Source organism: Trichechus manatus, unplaced genomic scaffold (genome assembly GCF_000243295.1).
Source record: "Trichechus manatus latirostris isolate Lorelei unplaced genomic scaffold, TriManLat1.0 scaffold00130, whole genome shotgun sequence".
Lineage (NCBI taxonomy): Eukaryota > Metazoa > Chordata > Mammalia > Sirenia > Trichechidae > Trichechus > Trichechus manatus.
In genome coordinates this window covers 2,933,463-2,954,223 of record NW_004444066.1, presented here as the reverse complement: position 1 = coordinate 2,954,223, position 20,761 = coordinate 2,933,463, and the positions used below count along the sequence as shown (strand labels likewise).

Genomic DNA, 20,761 nt, shown 5'->3' with positions numbered 1-20,761 from the left:
AATATCTCATATATATATGTATTTCTTTATATGCTTAATGGAAGCAAAAGAATGACCAAGATCACATAACCAAATAGTGGCAAAGCTAGGATTGTAATTCTACATCTCCTGGTCCAGTGCTTTTTTAGCCCTGAGGTTATAAAAGTATAAATCAAGCTTTGTTGACAAAATACTGCAATGTTTGTCCCCGTCAGTGCTTCCACAGCAGTACCACTGTTTACATCTGTCTTCTCGTTTCAGGCGTTGTGGACGGTGCTCCGTATTCCATGATTTCTGACTTCCCTTGGCTTAGGTCACTACGGGCAGCAGAACCCAATAGCTTCGCACGATATGATTTTGAAGATGATGAAGAAAGTAATTATGACCTGACTTGTTTTCTCAAGTTTGAGTATATCCTATTTTGTTGGATATTTAATATTTTGTTTGAGATGTAGGAGCACTGCAGCTTTTAAATGGCTTCCCGTGTAAATTTTTTTTATTTGCTTTTTGTTACTGTTTTATTTCCCCCATAAAAAGCTCTAAATGTGTACAGTAGACAGTCAGTTGACTTACTAGAAATATATGAAGGTTGGTAGGGAGGATCCTTCAGACAGATATTTCTATTAGATTTTGGTGTTACCTGCGTGTTTGCATTTTTGTTACTCTTTATTGAAGAGTTTGCCAACTATATTGTTTCAAATGTGTTCCAGTTATACTAACTACTGTTCTCCTGTTACTTATGAGCTGCTTGTTGTTGAGTATATGTGGAAACTTACCATGAAAGTTGATATAGGTGTGGAAATTTCTAGGAAAACTTGAAGGGGCTTTTGAATATAGTTTCTCTATGTGTAAACACACTTGAATATCCATTTGTAATCAGAGTTAAAAAAAATATATGAGGAGAGGAATTTCATGGTCTACATGTATACGTGTGTGACTTACCTCTTTGGTATCATATTTTAGCTGTGGAACTTTTACCCATGCATGCTGTCTTAGGCCTTCAACATGGTATATAACGAAACTGATAGGGATCTGTTCCATGAAGTGTACATCCATCCATCGTTGTTGTTAGGTGCTGTCGAGTCATTTCCAGCTTGTAGCAACCCTCTGTACAGCAGAATGAAACACTGCCCGGTCCTGTACCATCCTCACAATAGTTACTGTGTTTGAGCCTATTGTTGGTAGCCACTGTCAATCCATGTAGTTGAGGGTCTACCTCTTTTTCACTGACCGCTACTTTACCAAACATGATGTCCTCCTCCAGGGACTGGTCCCTCCTGATAACATGTCCAGGGTACGTAAGATGAAGTCTCACCATCCTCTCTTCTAAGGAGCATTCTGGCTGAACTTCTTTCAGGAAGGATGTTCTTCTGGCAGTCAATGGTATATTCAGTATTCTTTGCCAATACCATAATTCAAAGGCATCAGTTCTTCAGTCTTCCTTATTTATTCTCCGGCTTTCACATGCATATGAGGCAATTGAAAATGCCATGGCTTGGGTCAAGTGCACCTTAGTCCTCAAAGTGACATCTTTGCTTTTTAACACTTTAAAGAGGTCTTTTGCAGCAGATTTGCCCAGTGCAATGTTTTGTTTGATTTCTTGACTGCTGCTTACACGAGTTTTGATTGTGGATCCAAGTAAATAAATCCCTGACAAACTTCAGTATTTTCTCCATTTATCATGATGTTGCTTATTGGTCCAGTTGTGAGGATTTTTGTTTACTTTATGTTGAGATGTAATCCATACTGAAGGCTGTAGTCTTTGATCTTTATCAGTAAGTACTTCAAGTCCTCTTCACTTTCAGCAAGCAAGGTTGTGTCATCTGCATATTGCAAGTTATTAAGGGGTCTTCCTCCAATCCTGATGTCGTGCCCTTCACACAGTCCAGCTTCTCAGATTATTTGCTCAGCATACACATTGAATAAGTATGGTGAAAAGATATAACCCTGACGCACATCTTTCCTAATTTTTAAACCATGCAGTATCCCTTTTTTGAAACAGCTGCCTCTCGGTCTATGTACAGGTTCTTCATGAGCACAATTAGAGTGTTCTGGAATTCCCATTCTTTGCAGTGTTATCCATTATTTGTTATGATCCACACAGCCGAATGCCTTTGCGGAGTCAATGAAAAACGGATAAACATCTTTGGGGGTGTTCTCTGCTTTCAGCCAAGGTCGATCTGACACCAGCAATGATATCAGTTGTTCCACATTCTCTTCGGAATCCAGCTTGAATTTCTGGCAGTTCCATGTCTGTGTACTGCTGCAACTGTTCTTGGATTATCTTCAGCAAAATTTTACTTGTGCATGATATTAAAAAATGATGCTGTTCGATAATTTCCACATTCTTTTGGATCACCTTTCTTTGGAATGCACACATATATGGATCTCTTCCAGTCTGTTGGCCAGGTAGCTGTCTTCCAGTTTCTTGGCATAAACGAGTGAGTGCTCCCAGCGTTGCATCCGTTTGTGGAAACACCTAAATTGGTATTCCATCAATTCCTGAAGCCTTGTGTTTTATCAGTGCCTTCAGTGTAGCTTGGACTTCTTCCTTCAATACCGTCAGTTTTTGATCATATGCTACCTTCTGAAATGGTTGAATGTTGACTAGTTCTTTTTGATATAGTGACTGTGTATTCCTTCCATCTGCTTTTAATGCTTCCTGCATTGTTCAATATCTTCCACATAGAATCCTTCAAAATTGCAAATCGAGGCTTGAATTTTTTTCTTCAGTTCTTTTAGCTTGAGAAATGCTGAGCGTGTTTTTCCCTTTTGGCTTTCTAACTCCAGGTGTTTGCACATTTCATTATAATACTTTACTTTGTCTTACTGAGCTGCCCTTTGAAATCTGTTCAGGTCTTTTACTTCATCATTTCTTCCATTCACTTTAGATACTCTGCATTCAAGTTTCAGAGTTTCTTCTGACATACATTTTGGTCTTTTCTTTCTTTCCTGTCTTTTTAATGATCCTTTGCTTTCTTCATGTATGATGTCCCACAACTCGTCGGTCATTAGTGTTCAGTACATCAAATCTGTTATTGAAATGGTCTCTAAATTCAGGTGGGATATTCTCAAGTTTGTACCTTGGCTCTCGTGGACCTGTTCTAGTTTTCTTTACCTTCAACTTAAATATGAACAATTGAAGGTCTGTTTCACAGTTGGCCCCTGGATTTGTTCTGAGTGATGATATTGAGCTGCTTCCTTGTCTCTTTCCACAGATGTAGTCGACTTGATTCCTGTGTATTCCATCCAGTAAGGTCCATGTGTATAGTCACCATTTACGTTGTTGAAAAAAGTATTTCCAGTGAATAGGTCATTGGTCTTCCAACATTCTATCATGCAATCTCCATCGTGGTTTATATCACCAAGACCATATTTTCTTACTACTGATTCTTCTTTGTTTCCAAATTTCACCTTCCAGTCATCAGTAATTATCAATACATCTTGATTGCATATTTGATCAATTTCAGACTGCAAAAGTTGGTAAAAATCTTCAATTTCTTTGCCTTTGTCATTAGTGGTTGGTGCATAAATTTGAGTAATAGTCATATTAACCTGTCTTCCTTGCGGACGTATAGATATTACCCTGTCCGTGACAGTGTTGCACTTCAGGATAGATCTTGAGATGAATGCTCTTCAAGCTGTCATTTTTGGCATAGTAGACCATATGCTTGTCAGATTCACAATGGCCAGTACCAGTCCATTTTAACTCACTGATGCCTAGGATATCGATCTTCAAGCATTCCATTTTATTTTTGACACCTTCCAATTTTCCTGTCATACTTCATACATTCCACATTCCAGTTATAATGGATGTTTGCAGCTGTTTCTTGTCCTTTTGAGTTATGCCACATCGGCAAACGAAGGTCCCGAAAGCTTGAGTCCATCCACGTCATTAAGGTCGACTCTACTTTGAAGAGGCAGCTCTTCCTCCGTCATATTTTGAGTACCTTACAACCTGAGGGGCTTATCTTCCAGCACTGTATCAATGTTCCGCTGCTATTCCTAAGGTTTTCACTGGCCAGTTTTTTCAGAAGTAGATCTCCAGGTCATTCTTTTTAGTCTGTCTTAGTCTCAAAGCTCTGCTGAAACCTGTCCACCTAGTGGTGTACATCCATCCATTGCATTGTATTATTCTCTATAGGCATGTATCATGGGCCAGCTTTAATCAGGGTGATTTTTCTCAAATGATTCTGATAATTATGAACTTAACCCCTTTTCTTTCTAATTTCCAAGGCACCATCTATGCCCCTCGAAGGAAAGGGCAGCTATCTGCAGACATCTGTATGGAAACAATAGGAGAAGAAATTTCAGAGATGCGTCAGATGAAGAAGGGCGTGTTTCAGCGAGTAGTGGCAATTTTTATCCACTATTGTGATGTTAACGGAGAGCCAGTTGAAGATGACTACATTTGATTGGCTCCTCCTACTTTCCACCTGTTCCTGCAGAAAACTCCTCCAGCTGCATGAGTGCACACAGACTGAGGCACGCAGTTTGGAGACGCTGGCTCAACTTGGTATATAGGAAATGTATAAGGAACATTGAAATTGTATACAAAGATTTGTACATATAGGAACTATACAAAAAGAAGATGCTTCCTAAAGTACCAACTTTATATCATATGTTTATACAATTTAATTTAAAAATTCATTTTAATGAAAGTGGATAATTTCAGAGAGTTCATTTTCACTTTTCTTGACTTAGTTCATAAAGTATCATTTTCGGCTGACTCCCCTCTTACTGTATTCTTAATCACTGTCATCCACTTAAATCTGTGCCTTTTTGAGCGAAGCTATTGAGTAAATCTGTTGAAGAGTGTGTCTTGTGTGCTTTTTTTTTTTAATTGTTATTAAAACACCAACTAAACCCTATAGTCGGAGAAGGCTGTATGTTTCTGTACAAATTTGTGAATTTTTTTTTTTTTTTAGGATTATACTTGCCATGTTTCTTAAAATCAAGTAAAAAGTCTCATGAGCTTAAAAGAAAAATTGAGTTTGCAGGGGAAATGCAAAAGTTTCCATAGCATTTAGTTATTTATTTTCACATTCAATTGTGTATCTACTTTAACTTGAATATAAAAATAAAAGTTTATTAAAAACTTTTTTCTTGCCTTGAACCTGAATTCATATTTTTAAAGAAGGGTTGCAAATATGTCACAAAAAAGGAATGTGGAGAGCTGTGTCAGTCAGTTCTAGATTCCTGTTAAGCTAAAGTTTGATCTCTCTCTCTAAAGTTTTGTCTTTTTTTTTTTTTAAGTTCTCTTTTTTTTTTTTTTAAAGTTCTGTGGCTGCAAATGTGCGACTCACAGACCTCTAAGTGATGGAACACTGAGAACAGAATTTCCCAAAATACCTGGTCATCAGGTCTCTGTAGGACAGAAATTGCTTTGATATGGAATACAGTCAGTCATGCACCACGTATTGTCTGCTAGGGCAGCATCCAGCATCTGACTGCATATATGTCAGTGGTCTCATAAGGTTATATGGGGAAATCAGCAGTGTGTTTGTGGCATTTGCCACCTAAGTGCTAGCTGGCCAGCTCTGGAAGTTCATGGGCCTCCCATGCAGAGCGGTGCCCTGTGGGCCTAAGCAATAGTTTGGCACGGAATTTGCATGTGCTATATTTGTTACTCCAATCGCCAGTCTTCTTTGTTGGCCCCTGCGCCCCTCAGCATGGGAGGCCCAGGCACTGAGAGAGCAGGCTCTCAGGGATCCCTGAGGTTGCAAATGCTGTAAACAAGCTGCTGATTTCCCCATATAACCTTATGGGTCGATGGACATATACACGGTTAGATGTTGCCCCAAGTGGACAGTACACGGCGCATGACTGTATGGTGTTCACGCAATGTCCAAATCACATTATGTCCTTTTTCACAGAATGTATCCTGGACATAAAGCAACGCATGACTGTATATGGATAGAATAATTTCCGAGGTCAAGAGCAAAAGCTTTTAGAGTAACACCTGGTTTGAGTCATAGTTTAGCCACTCGGTAGCTGAGTGACCTCAGCAAATTACCTAAACTGTAGGTCTGTGAAAGAATTTTATGAACTACGGTGAAACCTGTGAGAACCGCAGCTTGACAGGATGGCCTTGTGTTTTCAGGTCTTGAAAGTTTTCCACCTTTGACAGGGTGCAGTTTTACCACTTCTCTATTGCTCGTTTTAGTGGAAGATGTTTTTTTTTTCTCTGACAGGTTTCCACCTTACACAGTTTCTGCAAATAGACATGGTGTTATGATGTGTTTGAGGTGTAACAGTCCTTAGAGAAAATTTTGTCCAGTATTATTAAGGGAGAAGATTGCTTACCCATGGTCAGGATCTGGTTAAGGTCAGCTAGGACAAGAATCCAAGTGCTTAATTCCCACTAGGCTGCCTTCTGTAATGACCGTAGAAATCCCAGGGTGCTGGCAAGTTTGATAACACTAAAATATTCTGAATGATAAGCAATGTCTCTCTTCAAAGCTCTTTCCCAAAGCTTTTAAAATTCTTCCTATTACATTAGGAAGACTAGTTCAATTAAGTACAGGCAGTCCCAGGTTACAAACATCCAACTTACATACATACAACCCGTGGTTATGAACCAACCCCCCAGTAAAGCCCATTAAAACTTTGAGGTGCACACAATGGTTTGTAGTAACGGGTGCTACTATACGATGTGCATCAAAACATGTTAAAGATGTTTTAGTGTATCTGGAAGTGTTTTTTATGCATAAGAAGGTACACTATATACTATATACCAAGACAAACATTTGACTGACATTAGATACGAACTATACCTGTTCAACTTTTTATGTACAAACTTAAAGACAAATTTAGGAATGGAACTCATTCGTAATCTGGGGACTGCCTATACTTCATTCTGTCATCTCTTAAATACCTTGTTTTTAACTCTGCCAAACTCCCTCTTAAGTAGAAGAGTATGCTCCACTCTCCAGGTTAGAACTGGTAGAGACAGGAAACAAATTACAGAGTATCCCAGATACTTCAAAGTAATTTGGAATTCTCAACCATCAACTAAGACCCAATCTAACCCTGGTTTTTCATTGTAACCGTACCAAATTATCTAGATAATACTTAGATCAGCCACAAGAGGCCGCTGTTTTATAACTTGATGGGTTAACTTTTATTGTTTACTATAACTCAAACGTCTAGGTTACGTGGAGGAACAGCAGAGAAGACTACAACTGTAAGAATGCCCAAACTGGGAAAAACGAAAATCTTGGAAGATGACTACTATAGTCGGCATTTGATCGATATAGATAGAATAAATGCCTGGATAGTAAATGGCCCTACAGCAAGGGTCAGCAATTTTTTCCTGTAGTTCAGATATTTTAGGTTTTGCAGACTACAGGCATTCTCTGTCAACTCTACTATTGAAGTGTGAAAGCAGCCATAAACGAAAACCAAACTCACTGCTGGCAACTCGATTCTGACTCATAGTTACCCTATAGGACAGAGTAGAACAGCCCCATAGGGTTTCCAAGGCTGTAAATCTTTACAGAAGCAAACTGCCACATCTCTCTCCCATGGAGCAGCTGATAGTTTCAAACCATTGGCCTTTCGGTTAGCAGCTGAGCACTTGAACCACTGTGCCACCAGGGCTCCTTGAAAGCAGCCATAGACAATACATAAACAAATGGGCATGGCTGTGTTGCAATAAAACTTTATTTATGGACACAGAAACTTGAATTTCACGTCACAAATTTTTTTTTTCCAACCATTTAAAAAAGTAAAACCTATTCTTAGCTCATGGATTGGATTTGGCCCACAGTCTGTGGTTTGCTTACCTCTGCAGTAGAGAACTGGGCTGTTCTATTTGTCCATTCAATTATATGCCACTTGTAGTGCAGCATCTAGCATATTTTTTATAAGCCATAAGAAATGTTTCATGGATGGATATATGACTGAATCACCATCAGATGCCTGGGACTTGTCTCTCCTTGTGCTGCCAGGTGTGTGGGTCCTAAAGTCTCTATAAATGATAGCTGGTATCACAGATCTTACAGGGACTTCAAGTTTAGAATCAGAAGGCCTGGGTTCATATTCTGACTCCCCCAAACAACTGGTGAGAGACTTGGAGATGGTCACAACCCCTACCCTTAAGCCTCAGTTTTCTCATCTGTAGAATGGTGACAACAAATAATATATCCACTCCATAGGGCAGTTGTGAGGGTCCAATGCGAGGAGGTACATAAGAGCCTTCAGTAAACTGGATAGTGGGATGCAAATGGAGGTAGTATTGCTTCCACTGTAATTCCCCTTATTATGAAAGAAAGGATTTCTTTAGATTCATCTTTACATAGCCTGCTGTTCCTCAGACCATATCCCAGGATGGTAGGAAACAGAACTGGTGAGACCATTAAGAAGAAATAATGATAGTAATGAAAGCCAGTTAATAGTAATTAGCAAGTGGTTTCCATATATCCTTATAGTAACACTTTAAAGTATGTAGGATCATTATGTCCCTACTTTACTGTTGAGGAAACTAGGTCTTAACAGGTAAAACAACTTGCTCAAAGACACACATCTAGGAAGTGGTTGGAGCAGGATGACCTCAGTCTGATTCCAGCCTGTGTACCTGGGCAAAGTTTCTCAGTCCCTGAAAGGAGAGGAGGGAAGAGGCCAAGTGAGGGGCAACTGAAGGTGGGCCTTCCTCAACAGGAAATCTGCCAAGTCAGAGTTGCTGCTGCTGCTGCTTAAACTTGAAGCCACTCCCACTGACTTTCCTACAGTTAGCACCAAAAAACTGATCGAAACCTGTTGCTGTTAATTCCAACTCATAGCAACCCTATAGGGTGGAGTGGGATTGAGTCGGGGTCAAGGGCTATTTTGCTATATCTCTACTGAGGGAAGACCCTCAATGAGCTGAATTGACACAGTGGCTGCAACAACAGGCTCAAACAGCGGCAATTGTGAGGACGGCGCAAAACCGGGCCACATTTCGTTCTGTTGTACATAAGGTCACTATGAGTTGGAACCGACTCCACGGCACCTAACAACAACAGATTGTTGGAATGTTTAACAGTGGGAATGGATTATATAAATGCATTATCTGTAGAACACAATTTATATGGTCCCAAAATGTATAATTTGTGTATTTATAAAAAAATTTAAGGAAGAGGAGGAAGAAAGCACTTTGAAACCTGGCTTCTGCCCCATATAAGCTCTGTGTCCTTTGGTAAATCACTTTTCTTGATAAAGTCTGTTTCCTGTTCTATAAAATGAAGTTCATAATCCCTCCCCCCAAGCTGTTGTGAGTAGCTTAGAGATCTTACCATGAAAATGCAGAGAAAACTGTAAAGTGCTGGTGTGGTGAGCTAAGAGTGTTTCTGCTTACTGGGACCAATGACAGCATATCCAATTGTGTTCCAGGGTCCAAATGACATCAAAATGAGCTCCACAGGAACCACTCGTGGTAGAAGAGGCCCCAGTGATGGCCTGAACAATGCAGGACTAATGCTCTCTAGGCTCCACATCTGATTCCCAGGGTCTGTTGCTGGTTGCTCAGTAAATGCTCAGGCTGCTGAATACGGGGAAGACTGAAAAAATCAGCACACAAGGGCCTTTCCCACTGATCAATCTGCTATCAGAATCCTCTATTACTTAAAGATGGAAAATGAGGCTCAGTCAGTGGAAACAAACAGAAGAAAACAATAGAGCAAGTGAGTGGTTGAACTCATACTAGAATCGGGGTGTCCAAGATCCTCTCCAGCACCCAAGCTGATGTGGAGGAAGAAATTCTGAGACAACACAAGGGAAGCGGCCACCCCTGACTTGTTCTCTGTTCTCTCCTAGCACAGGGTCCAGCACGTGAATGCTTGTGGAATAAATTAGTCTCAATAGCCAACAGTGTTGCCTATGTTTACAACTGTCTGCGTTAGCATCAGACTGCCTGGGTTTGCATTCCAAAACCACACTTCCCATGTCCACTATGTTGGGGAAGTCACCAGATCTCTCAACTGAGGTTTGCTCATCTGTAAAACGGGGATAATTTTGGGTACTGTCTTGTAAGGATTTTATGAGGATTCCAAGAAGCAATCCATGAAAAGCAGGATAGAGCAGAGTGCACAGCAGAAAGGAGATTCTAAAATGTTAGCTGCTCTTGTTATTAGCACTATATTTATATTATCATCATCATTATTAACTTTAAGATATGTTCTGGGTAGTCTCAAAAAAGAGTTAAAGGAAAAGAGAAACCTAATCTGAATCAAATAAAGCAGTAGTTAAACATATAAGTAGTATTTACAACTACTGGGGAAAAGAAGGAGCTGCTGAGGCTGCTTATGTACAAACAAAACCATGGGATTTGGTTCCTTCATTTGGAGGTTTAGGGTCATGGTTTCATGACACCCTAGTTAATTGGCCTAATAATGTGTTTAGTGATGCAATTGTACCTTATTTTTTTGTGTGGTGCCTGGGGTCTTAATAGCTTGCAAGCAGCCATCCAAGGAAAAACAATTGGTCTCTATTCACCTGGAGCAACAGAGAAAGGAGAGTCAGGAACAGGAGGAGATATGGAATGCATGGCTAATTGCTTCCATAAACAACTGCCTCCTTTGCCATGAGACCAGAAGAACTGGATGGTGCCCAGCTACCATTATTGAACACTTTGATCAAAGACTCCATAGAGGAATCCTGATCAAAAGGGGGAAAATGCAGAATAGAATTCCAACTTCTCATGGTCTCTAGACTTTCTAGAGCCATGGAGGGTGGATGAACCCCTGAAACTATTGCCCTAAGATAAATTTAAACCTTAAACCAAAAATACCCCCTGAAGTCATCTTAAAACTGAACAATAGTTTACCTTAACTAGTAAAAAGGCCTGCCTTGAGCATTATGCTCTTTTAAGAACTATCTATATGGAATCAAATTGACAACAGCAACTTAAAACAATAGACAGGAATTTTAGGAGGCAGTGAGTTTATGTTAATTAGAGAGGAACAACTCAGAAAATGTAGGTGAGAATGGTTGCACAACTCAAAAAATGTAATCAATGTCACTAAATTGTACATGTAGAAACTGTTAAATTGGTGTATGTTTTGCTGTGTATATTCCCAACAACAACAACAAAATAAATTAAAAAGAAAAAATATACACGTAAATAGTTTCACTTCCCTTATCACCATGTTTCCCAAAGTGTGGAATGCAATTTGTCTTTGCTGGAACATGAAATGACAAAATGATGTTAGGTGGAAAACAGCAACAGCATTAAATCACTTTGATTCATAACGTTTGAAAGCTCATCTCTTAGAAATTCTCTTTCAACCCTCCCAATTAGCTGAAAGAATCCCATGCTGAGGGTAGGGAGCCCCTAGGAGCTCTCCAACACTCACTCGTTTCCTTTTCAAACATGGAGGCAGAGGACAAGTTCTGAGCTCTGGCACCTAGTTAAAACATAATAACCTTGTTTTGTTTTATTATTTATCACTCTGGTTGCTTTCTATTTACCGCAAGCAATACTCATTTTCTATTTTGGGAACTGATATAATTTTCCTTTCTAAAATAAATCTATGTACATGGAAACTTGATTTACATAAGAATATTAAGTAATAACAGTGCAGGCAAAAAACATATTTGGTAAGAGTCATAGTGATGGTCCTTGGATGACTCATGTTCGAACACTCAAACAATCCTACAAGCTTAGCGATTACCCCTATTTTGCAGGTGAGACAAGTGAAGCAAGAGCTGCTTAAGGCCTAAACAAACTCACGCCTTCAAATCCATTCCTGATTTGTTTAAATCCAAACAAAGTATTCAGCCTTGATTTGCTAGATAGGACAGCAAATAGATTGCAAATTATGCTTAGAAGAGGTAAATGCATTTTTCTCCCCCCACCCCCCAAAACAGCTGTTACAGGAAGGACTTTGACTACAGCAGAATAATAGGAAAAAGAGAAGAGCAACACCGATGTCTCACGAAAGAGAAATACAACACTAAACGGGCAGACGGCACAGCACCAAGAAGACATCTTTTTTTTGTTCTAACTTGAAGACAACATTAAAGGCAATTTAGTTATATCCACTCCACAGCCCCTCCCTGATTTCCCTCCCTCACCCACCCCGACCCGCCATTCCTCAGCTGGACAGCAATTCACTTCAGGACAGAGCAAGTTAGCAGCATGGGGCGGAAACATTGGTGAGACAAGGGGAAATCTCAGGAAGCAAAGGTTTTTCTACAAGCACATACTTGGGTGTCAGTTGAAGAATTTGCTTTTTGTCTCTTGCTGTCTAGCTGCTCATGGTGAGAGCTGGACTGGGCATTTCAGGGCTTCTGCCTGGACAGCCTTTGTGCTGGAATGTCAAGTTGAAAGGAAACAGGTGAATTCCTTCGAGCCCAGAGATGGGGACTGTCGAGTCACAGCATTCACTGCCTCTTTGATCAAGGCCCATCTGGCATCCGTGGTTGGGGCCACATATCCCCCTCTTCCTCAGGAGTGTTTCCTCCTGGACACTGCAGGCTTCGTAGGTGAGGCTGGCCGTCTCAGAAAAGAAGGGCCCATTCTTCAGGCAAAGTATAAGTGTCCTCCTTCTGAGTCTTCCATACATACACCATATTGCCTGAACTCCTGGAAGCCACAGATTTAAGTAACGCCAGACCAACAGCTATCCAGACAGAACAAACCTGGTCCTGTCCTGTGAGCCTCCAATGAGGGTATGTGGCACATTACACACATCATCCCCAGCCCCAGTCCAAAGAGACAGAGCAAAGCATGTTAGTGAAGCCCTCCTCTGCAAAGGGGACCACCTTCTGGCAATGGCAGGACTACTGTTCCCACAGTTGCAATCCTTTCCCTGGTCTGCAGTGGCTGTGACCTCTACAGACACCAATATGGGCTAGCACACAGGAGCATGTGTCAGGAAGAGGGCCATGATTTGGTAGGATCTCATTTTCCCACCTATGTTATAATCTGTGGATCCCTGTTGAATCCAAGTTGCCGTTTAATATAGGAGACCTGTCACTGAGAAATAATATTTTACATAAGCAGATATGCTTGCTAAGCTTCTGGGGAGATAAGCATTTCATGGGGGAAAAAAAATCCTACTGGAAATAATGTATGTATGTATGCATGTATATATTAAATAGTAGATCATATCAACTTCGGGGGCATTAAACAAAGTTGACCTGCTGCCTCAAAGCACTAAACGTATTTCTCCTCCTTGTAATCTGGTTTTTATGATCTCTGCCTCAGTCCTTCGCTAACACGTTCTTTGTCCTTGGAGAACAAAGACTCCATTCACACAGCATGTGGAGAACTCTGGACCTTCAAATTCACTAATCTCTGCCATTCTCATGAAAAAGCAGAGAAGGGAAACGTAACTGTGAGGAGGCCTATTATCCTCAGCACAAGGATGGTCCTATCAGTAGGGTGACCAACCATCCCAGCTTGCCCAGAACTGAAGAGTTCCCTGAAATGTGGGACTTTCGATGCTAAAAACAAGAGAGTTGGTCCCCCTAGTCCTATGTAAGATCTGATCATCCCTTCTCACCATATCTGAGGACAGAGTGAAAAGGGAGGGGTAATGGGTTTTGTCCTCAGGAATGAAACAGGTGAGGAGGAGGAAACTGTGGCTCCTGGGATCACTCAGGAAGAGAGCAGGGTCAAGACCAAGTATCAGGGTGAGGAGAACGCTGTGAGGTTTGGAACTTCTGTCACATGTTTATCTTGTAGTGTGTGATACATATGCACTTCCCACCCCCACCCCCACCCCCACCACCACATTCCCTGTTCCCTCTGTTTCACTGTAAGGACCAACAGGCAAGTCCTTTCAATAGCAATTTTATCAGAAGCTGAAAGAAAGGTGGCTGAAAAAGTTTGCTCTCACTCTGAATCTCATCCTGGGAGGATAAGTCACTGCCTGATAAATTAGGAAACTGGGACAGTGTTGGCTTTGACATTGAAAAGGAAACATCTCCTTAGGAGTTTGGAGGGAATGAGATGCTGGTAAAAAGTATCTGGATGGAAAAATGGTAGCCCCCGTAGGAGCTTCATAGACAGGGGTCTGAAGAAGCTTCCCACGAGAGCCAGTAAGTTGAGTTGTGGTGATGTCTTTGCCCAAGGGAACAAACTGCCCTGCCTGAGACCAGGTGCCCCCAAAAACTGCCTACGGGAGCAACTCAGTTTCCCTCACAAAACATGAATTGTAAGGGCATTCCCAATCAACATTCTCTGGAAAAGTGTAGGCTCATTTTCCATTGCCATGGAAGGGAAGTGAATCAAGATTCATTCCAATGGCCTCATAGCCAATATGCCAATGAGAAAATGTCATCTTTAAACACACACATACACACACACACACACACATACCAGATCAAATGCCAGCTATAAAGATGCCTTTTGGTAATGGATTCAAAACCGAAACCTAAGCATAGACTCTCTCCAAGAAAAGAAAACTGTTCCATGGCTAGAAACAAGGCTATAAGTCAAAGTCTTGGTGTTTCACTTGTCAGTACTTCAGTGCTTCTGGACAGATGTCTTGGCATTTATGTCAGCCTAACTCCATTAAGAGAGACTTGATTAATTCACCAACTGAAGCATATCCAAAAAGATGGCCAGCGTGGAGAGGAATTTGAGATGTTTAGTTTAGAGAGACTACTTAGAGAGGTAGGTGGGGCGCAGATCATTGTCTTCAAATATCTAAGAGCTTTCAAGGGGTGAAGGGAGCAAACTTCATGGCCCCAGATGGAAGCTGGAACAGCCAAAGACTTGTGTTCCAACAAAGGAAAGAACTTCCTTATAATTGAAGCTTCCCCACAACAGAAGGAACTGCATCAGGAGGCAGTGAGCTCCTGTCCCTGGAGGTATACAAGCAGAGACTGGCCAACTTTCAGGGATGCCATGGAGGATGCTACTCCTGCATTCAATGGGAAGCTGTATCTAGAGATCAAGTTCCCTGAGGTCCCTTCACAACTCTGAGATCTTCTGTGCTCTGGCCTCGGCTCCTGTCTAGCACTGTCCTCCATGTACCTTCCCTGGGCCCTTGGCCCCCACTGCCTCATGCCTCACTGGTGATGATGAGGATCAGGGGTGATGCCAGGGTGTCCTGTTCATGCAAACATGAATGGGAATGAATGGCTTGGTTGTGGGCCATGTCCATCATCAGAAGCATGATTCCAGGGATTCTGGATCATTGTGTATGGGCAATTTCTTGAGTTCCTGGTGATGTCCACTGTGCAGTACTGTGTACCTAGGAAGGAAGGAAAGAAGGTATGAGAATCCAACAGGCATCCTTCAAATGCACCAAAAAGAACATTCCCTCCATTCTTGAGTTTCTTTCACTGCACTTCTGAGAGCATGGGGAGGTGGAAGCGGGGATGGAGCGAGGATGGGAAGGTACTTCATAGATAGGGAAGACTGAAGAGCTGCATCCTAGCCCAAATTGCTCGTTTTAAAGGTGGGGAAAATGACGGCTCGGAGAAAATGGCAGGTTTAAGGTTACAAAGTGAGTGACAGAGCTCAGATTAAAATCCAGATTTCTTTCCTCCCAACCTGGGGCTCTTGTGATACTTAATGAAAATTAACCCTACGCACCACCTCAAGCTGTACCTGAATATCCTAAATCCCCTCTACCATGGACAGTTCTGTGTTCAGCAATAGCAAAAGGCTGACTGAGTTTAGAAAACCGCTCACAGCCTGAAAGACATCAATAAGAGTATTTGATACTTTGATTCCCTTTGGTGCCATTTGGAAGAGTAAATCAATTACATGAATCAAGCAGCAAGCTGCCTCCAGGCATCACAGTGAAATTTGCTACTTGACAAGTGTTTATTATTTCTCAGCAGTGTAGCACAATTGTACTCAATATGTTAATTGTACTTAAGTCAATCTCAATTGCAGGCATGTCTCTTCATCAGTTACCCAGATTCCAGTATCTGGCAGTCATTCTTAGGAAATTTCTACAGTTTAGGAACATGATCACTGCCCAGTGCTCTTAGGCCATCATCAAGACCATTCAGTGAAAAAAAAAAAAAAATAAGTAAGACAATAAAATATCAATCCATTATTTAGCATCATATGCTGACAAAACTATTTGTTGGTGGCTTACTTACATTGATGCTTTGCTTTGAATTATAATAATATATTCCCGATTTGTGTGCCAGATACTGTACTAAACCCTTTCCATATATTACCATACTCAATTCTCACAACATCCCAATAAAGGAATTATTATTATTCCCACTTTATAGTTGAGCAAAATGAGGCACAGTCAGGTTAAGTGACTTGCCAAGGGGATATAGGTAATAAGTGAAGACATATTCAATCAAACCCAATCCACCTGTTGCAATGCCTACATTCTTAACTGGTTCTCATGCAGCCCATGGACCAGATATAATCCAGAATACTGGTTCTCAATGCCAGGAGGGGGGCAATCTGCTCCCCAGGGGACATTTGGCAATGTCTGGAGAGGTATTTTTGATTGTCACAATGGAGGAAGCATGCTCTTGGCATCTAGTGAGTAGAGGCCAGCGATGCTGCTAAACATCCTACAATGCACAGGCCAGTCCCATAACAAAGAATTATCAGGCCCAAATGTCAATATTGCCAGAACTAGGAAACCTTGATCTACCATAAATAGTCCTCTTAACTGGCTAGAAGCAGGTGTTAGCTGAGTAGCACAGGCGAACTGAAGGGTGTGAGTCTGTCCACTCACAGAATTGTCCACTGCGGTGGCTGCTGAGAGATGGGCCGGCGGGTGCGAGCTGAAGAACCTAAAGCATCTGCTACCGTTAGCTAGCTGGATGAGGGCGAATGAGAAGAATAAGGCAGGAAAGGAAGTAGAAGGGTCTGACTGTGCACTGTTACATAGGGTGGTTGGAGAAGTTCTCAGTGAGATATATGAGTAAAGGTGGATGAAAGTAAGGGCGCCAGTTACTGAGTCACAGACTCTCAGCCTCAAAACTACCCTTCTCTGCTTGGCTTTGTGATTCTGCAAACCAACTGTCTAGACTGCAGGCTGGCTCCTTGCCAGGCTTACCCAATGGAAGGAGACTGGAAGCCTGGAGGAACAAGAAGGTACTTGTTCCTCCCTGTGAGCTTCTGGTCTGCTAGTGGTTCCTATGAGCATCACCCTAGAAAATGCTCCTTCACTCCAGCAAAGGCAGTGCCTTCCTGTAGCAGCCGCTGAATCCAATCTTCAGCTTTCCACCTCTTGCATAGCCAGCTTTATTGCATCCCCTCAGAGACACCAGCTCCACTGGCCAGCACCTCCTACTCAGAGGTCTATGTTTCAGGTGTTTGGCATCCCCTCTTCTTTACGTTTCTAAGTTTTTGTGGTTGTGTCTTTTGTTCTCTCATCCTTAGAGGTAGTGGCTGCTTCCTGCAATTGCCACCTCCATAATACCTGACAGTGTTCTTTTTAACCTTTCAGTAGTTAACAACTTTATTCCTAGTTAACAGGTTTTTTTTAACGTTAAGATGTCATTGTTCACAAAGAGTGAATTCTAATGTGAAGTATGGATCTTCGTTAAATGTATCCATATTGGTTTATCAATTGCAACAAATGTACTACATGAATGTAAGATGTTGGTGCCAATGATTAACACTCTCAGCTGCTAACCACAAGGTTGGAGGTTTGAGTCCACCCAGAGAAACCTCAGAAGAAAGACCTGGTGATCTACTTCCTCAAAATACGCCACTGAAAACCTTATGGGACACAGTTCTACTCTGACACGCATGAGGACGCCATGAGGTGGAATCCACTCCACAGCAACAGTTATTGTGTGTGGGGGTGGGAGGAGAGGGGTATGTGGAAACTCTCTGTACTTCCTGTACAATTTTTTCTGCAAATCTGAAACTGATTCTAAAAATGAAGTTTATTAAAAAAGAAAAAGCCTTATTGTTCAAATAACTGTTGTGGTTTCTGTCTCCTCACTGGACTCGTGAGTTATATAGTAAAGGAGTGAGGAATATGGATATCTGGGAGGAGAACATTCCAGACAAAGGGAACAGCAAGAGCAAAGGCCCTGAGGCTAGATCCTGCCTGGCATGTCTGAAGAAAGGAGGATGCTGGGGGCTGGGACAAAAGGAGCAAGGGGAGCAGTGGAAGGAGTTGAGGTCAGGAAGGTAGCCAGGGCCAGATCGGGGGGGACCTTGCTGATCCCTACAAGGCTTTGGCTTTTATTCCATGCGAGGAGGGACCATTGGAGGTGTTTGAGCAGACACTGACCTGGCAGACTCTCCAACTGCTTTATTGAGAATAGATGCAATGGAGGTGAGGTGTGGACAGTGAGACCGATTAGGAGGTTACAGAAATAATCCACATGACGGAAGATGGTGGCTTGGCCTGGGTGGTAGCAGTGAAGGTGGTGAGAAGTGGCCATACCTGCATATATAAATATAACACTCCGTAGCCAGTTTGCTGTTGTGCTTAATTGTACCAGAAGGTTCAGCCTTTAAAACTTTACCCAGACTCTGTCATGTGGACTTCCCTTGCCTTGTCTCACCAACTAAGAGGATTGAGCTATGCAGTATAGTGACCAAGAGCATGACTTGAACCAGACAGACCTAGTTTCCAATCCAGGCTCTACCATTTACCAGCTCTCTGATACTTAGTAAATTATTACTGTCTCTATGCCTCACTTTCCTCCTCTGTAACTGAGGGTGATGATACCTACCTCATAGCACAGCTGTGTGGATTAAATAGCATAATGTATGGAAACCATCAGCACAGAATCTGGCATATAGTAGAAGCTCAGTATATTGAAGCTAAAATGAGTCTATTTCCTCCAGTACCTAATGTAGTGTATGAGTATATAAGGACAGTAATTTAGTGTGTCATAATAATAATATATGTACAGCACTTTACAGTTTAAAAATATTTTCCTCCCTTTTCCCTTTCTAGATAAAACCTAAAAGACTTCAAGATATGAAATTCTTCAGATCTTCCCTCTCTCCCTTATCAGAATCACTAACCCTTGCCTGGCAAGTGTGTGTGTTAAAGCAGTACCAGTTGATTTTCCCATCCATGGGCTCCTGTTATATTTACAGTAGGGCCTGGAGGGCAGGCAAGGCAGGCAGTAAGACCAATACTGAACAGAGTAGTAAAGTGAGGCTCAAAGCAGTGGAGTGGTAACCTGAGAATCCTGCTGGGTGAGTGGCAGCACTTGGCCAAGGCCAAGGACTCCAGACTCCCACCCATTGTTCTTGGGCCTAAACAGCGTGGCTTAATGACTTAAATACTACGGGTCATCACAAAAGGGCTCAGAAGCAAACAGCCCTGTGAAATGGGGCTGCACTCTAGCATCTCAGTATCTGAGGTACAGGGATGTCCCAGAAGTCAAAGCGTATGCAAGAGAAACTTCAATGATAATAACAAGAAATCATACACAGCTCAATGTACTGAGCAGTTAGGATTTGTGCCAGGCACTATTTTTCAGTAATGACATACGTTATTTAATTTGTGCCATTTAATTTTCACAATCCTAAGTGGTAGGTAGGAGTCCCTGGATGGGGCAAATTGTTAAGTACTTGACCACTAGCTAAAATGTTGGTGGTTCGGACCCACCCAGAGGTACCTCAGAAGAAAGGACTGGTGATCTCCTTCTGAAAAGTCACAGCCTTGAAAACCCTATGCAGCAGTTCAACTCTGCACACATGGGGTCACCATAAGTTGGAGCTGACTGGACAGCAACTAACAACAACAAGTAGTAGATAATTTTCTAGCTCCATTTTACAGATGGAAAAACAAAAACCTGAGTCTCAAAGATGGTAAATAATTTATATAAGTGTCCACCACGCCCATGTTTTTAACCTCCAAACATACTGCCAACCCTTTGTGCTCTTCTATGACCAAGAAGTCACTTCCAATGGTGACCCATGGCATCTTCTTGTGCACTGAGTTCACTTGAGGAGGGGGGTGTCCTGAATGAGAAGCCATCTGATATTTCTGATCATGTAAGAAGATCTGCTGCCCTGGAATGTAGGCACAATGCAACAGCAGGCTTTTCACACACCTCTCTTCATAACTGACTGCTTCTCATGTTCAAATGAGTGACCTGTTCAGGAATAACTAGAAAAGAGGCAAAGGACTGCAGCAGATGTTCCAAGTGGAGGTTCCCTTTCAGACACCCAGACTATGGTTAAAAAGCAGCAGTTTTTTTAGAGGTGGGGGTGGGCAGATGGGTGTGTTTTCTAGTTACAACACTTGGGTGGGTTCCCTCATCATGGCATGGTGGGTGATACACACAGAAAAGAAAACCTAGTCTGAGATTTCCTTGGCGGGAATTACTACTGCTTACCGTACTAGTTGTTGACCTGATCAAGTAGATACCACCTACCTCACAACTTTGTTGTGACGATAAAATTAACATCTATAAAGGGTTTAGCAGAGGGTGGGACATGTAATGGGTGCAGGAATCTTTACCATGAAAGAAACCAAAATTCCGAAAACATGACTTGCTTAGGGTCAAAGCAGTAAGAAGTATGGAATGGTTAAACATACAGGGTTGAAATCCTGGCTCTGCCACTAACTAACTCTGTGAATTACTCCAAACATTCAGGATTATTGTGGGAATTAAATGAGCTAATGCACATAAAATGCTTGTTAGAATAACAGCAGCCAAGTAGCAACACTCAATAAATGCCATTGTTGGAGTCCCTAGGTGGTACAAACTATTAACACACTCTGCTGCTAACCGCAGGGTTTGAGGTTTGAGTCCACCTAGTGGCGCCTTGGAAGAAAGGCCTGCCAATCTACTTCTGAAAAATCAGTGATTGAGAACTGTATGGAGCACATTTCTACCTTGACACACATGAGGTCACCATGAGCCGGAATTGACTCAAAGC

The 20,761-nt window shown here is 41.8% G+C and overlaps 2 protein-coding genes across 9 annotated transcripts in view; one reads left to right on the top strand and one right to left on the bottom strand.

Annotated features, from left to right (window-relative positions):
• FBXO38 (F-box protein 38) overlaps nucleotides 1-5,081 on the top strand; it is a 59,317-nt gene extending 54,236 nt beyond the window's left edge. For 7 of the 8 annotated variants that reach the window (XM_023739166.1, XM_004384923.2, XM_023739165.1 and 4 more), the window contains 2 exons: nucleotides 241-354; nucleotides 4,216-5,081. In XM_023739166.1, the coding sequence (XP_023594934.1) occupies nucleotides 241-354; nucleotides 4,216-4,394 (293 nt within the window). In that variant the 3' untranslated portion in view covers nucleotides 4,395-5,081. The remainder of the gene's footprint in view (nucleotides 1-240; nucleotides 355-4,215) is intronic. The other variant, XM_023739167.1, reaches the window with a different exon arrangement.
• Nucleotides 5,082-14,919: 9,838 nt separating this feature from the next.
• HTR4 (5-hydroxytryptamine receptor 4) overlaps nucleotides 14,920-20,761 on the bottom strand; it is a 224,046-nt gene continuing 218,204 nt past the window's right edge. The window contains exon 7 of the mRNA XM_004384921.2: nucleotides 14,920-15,164. The gene's annotated coding sequence lies outside the window, so the exon portion shown is untranslated. The remainder of the gene's footprint in view (nucleotides 15,165-20,761) is intronic.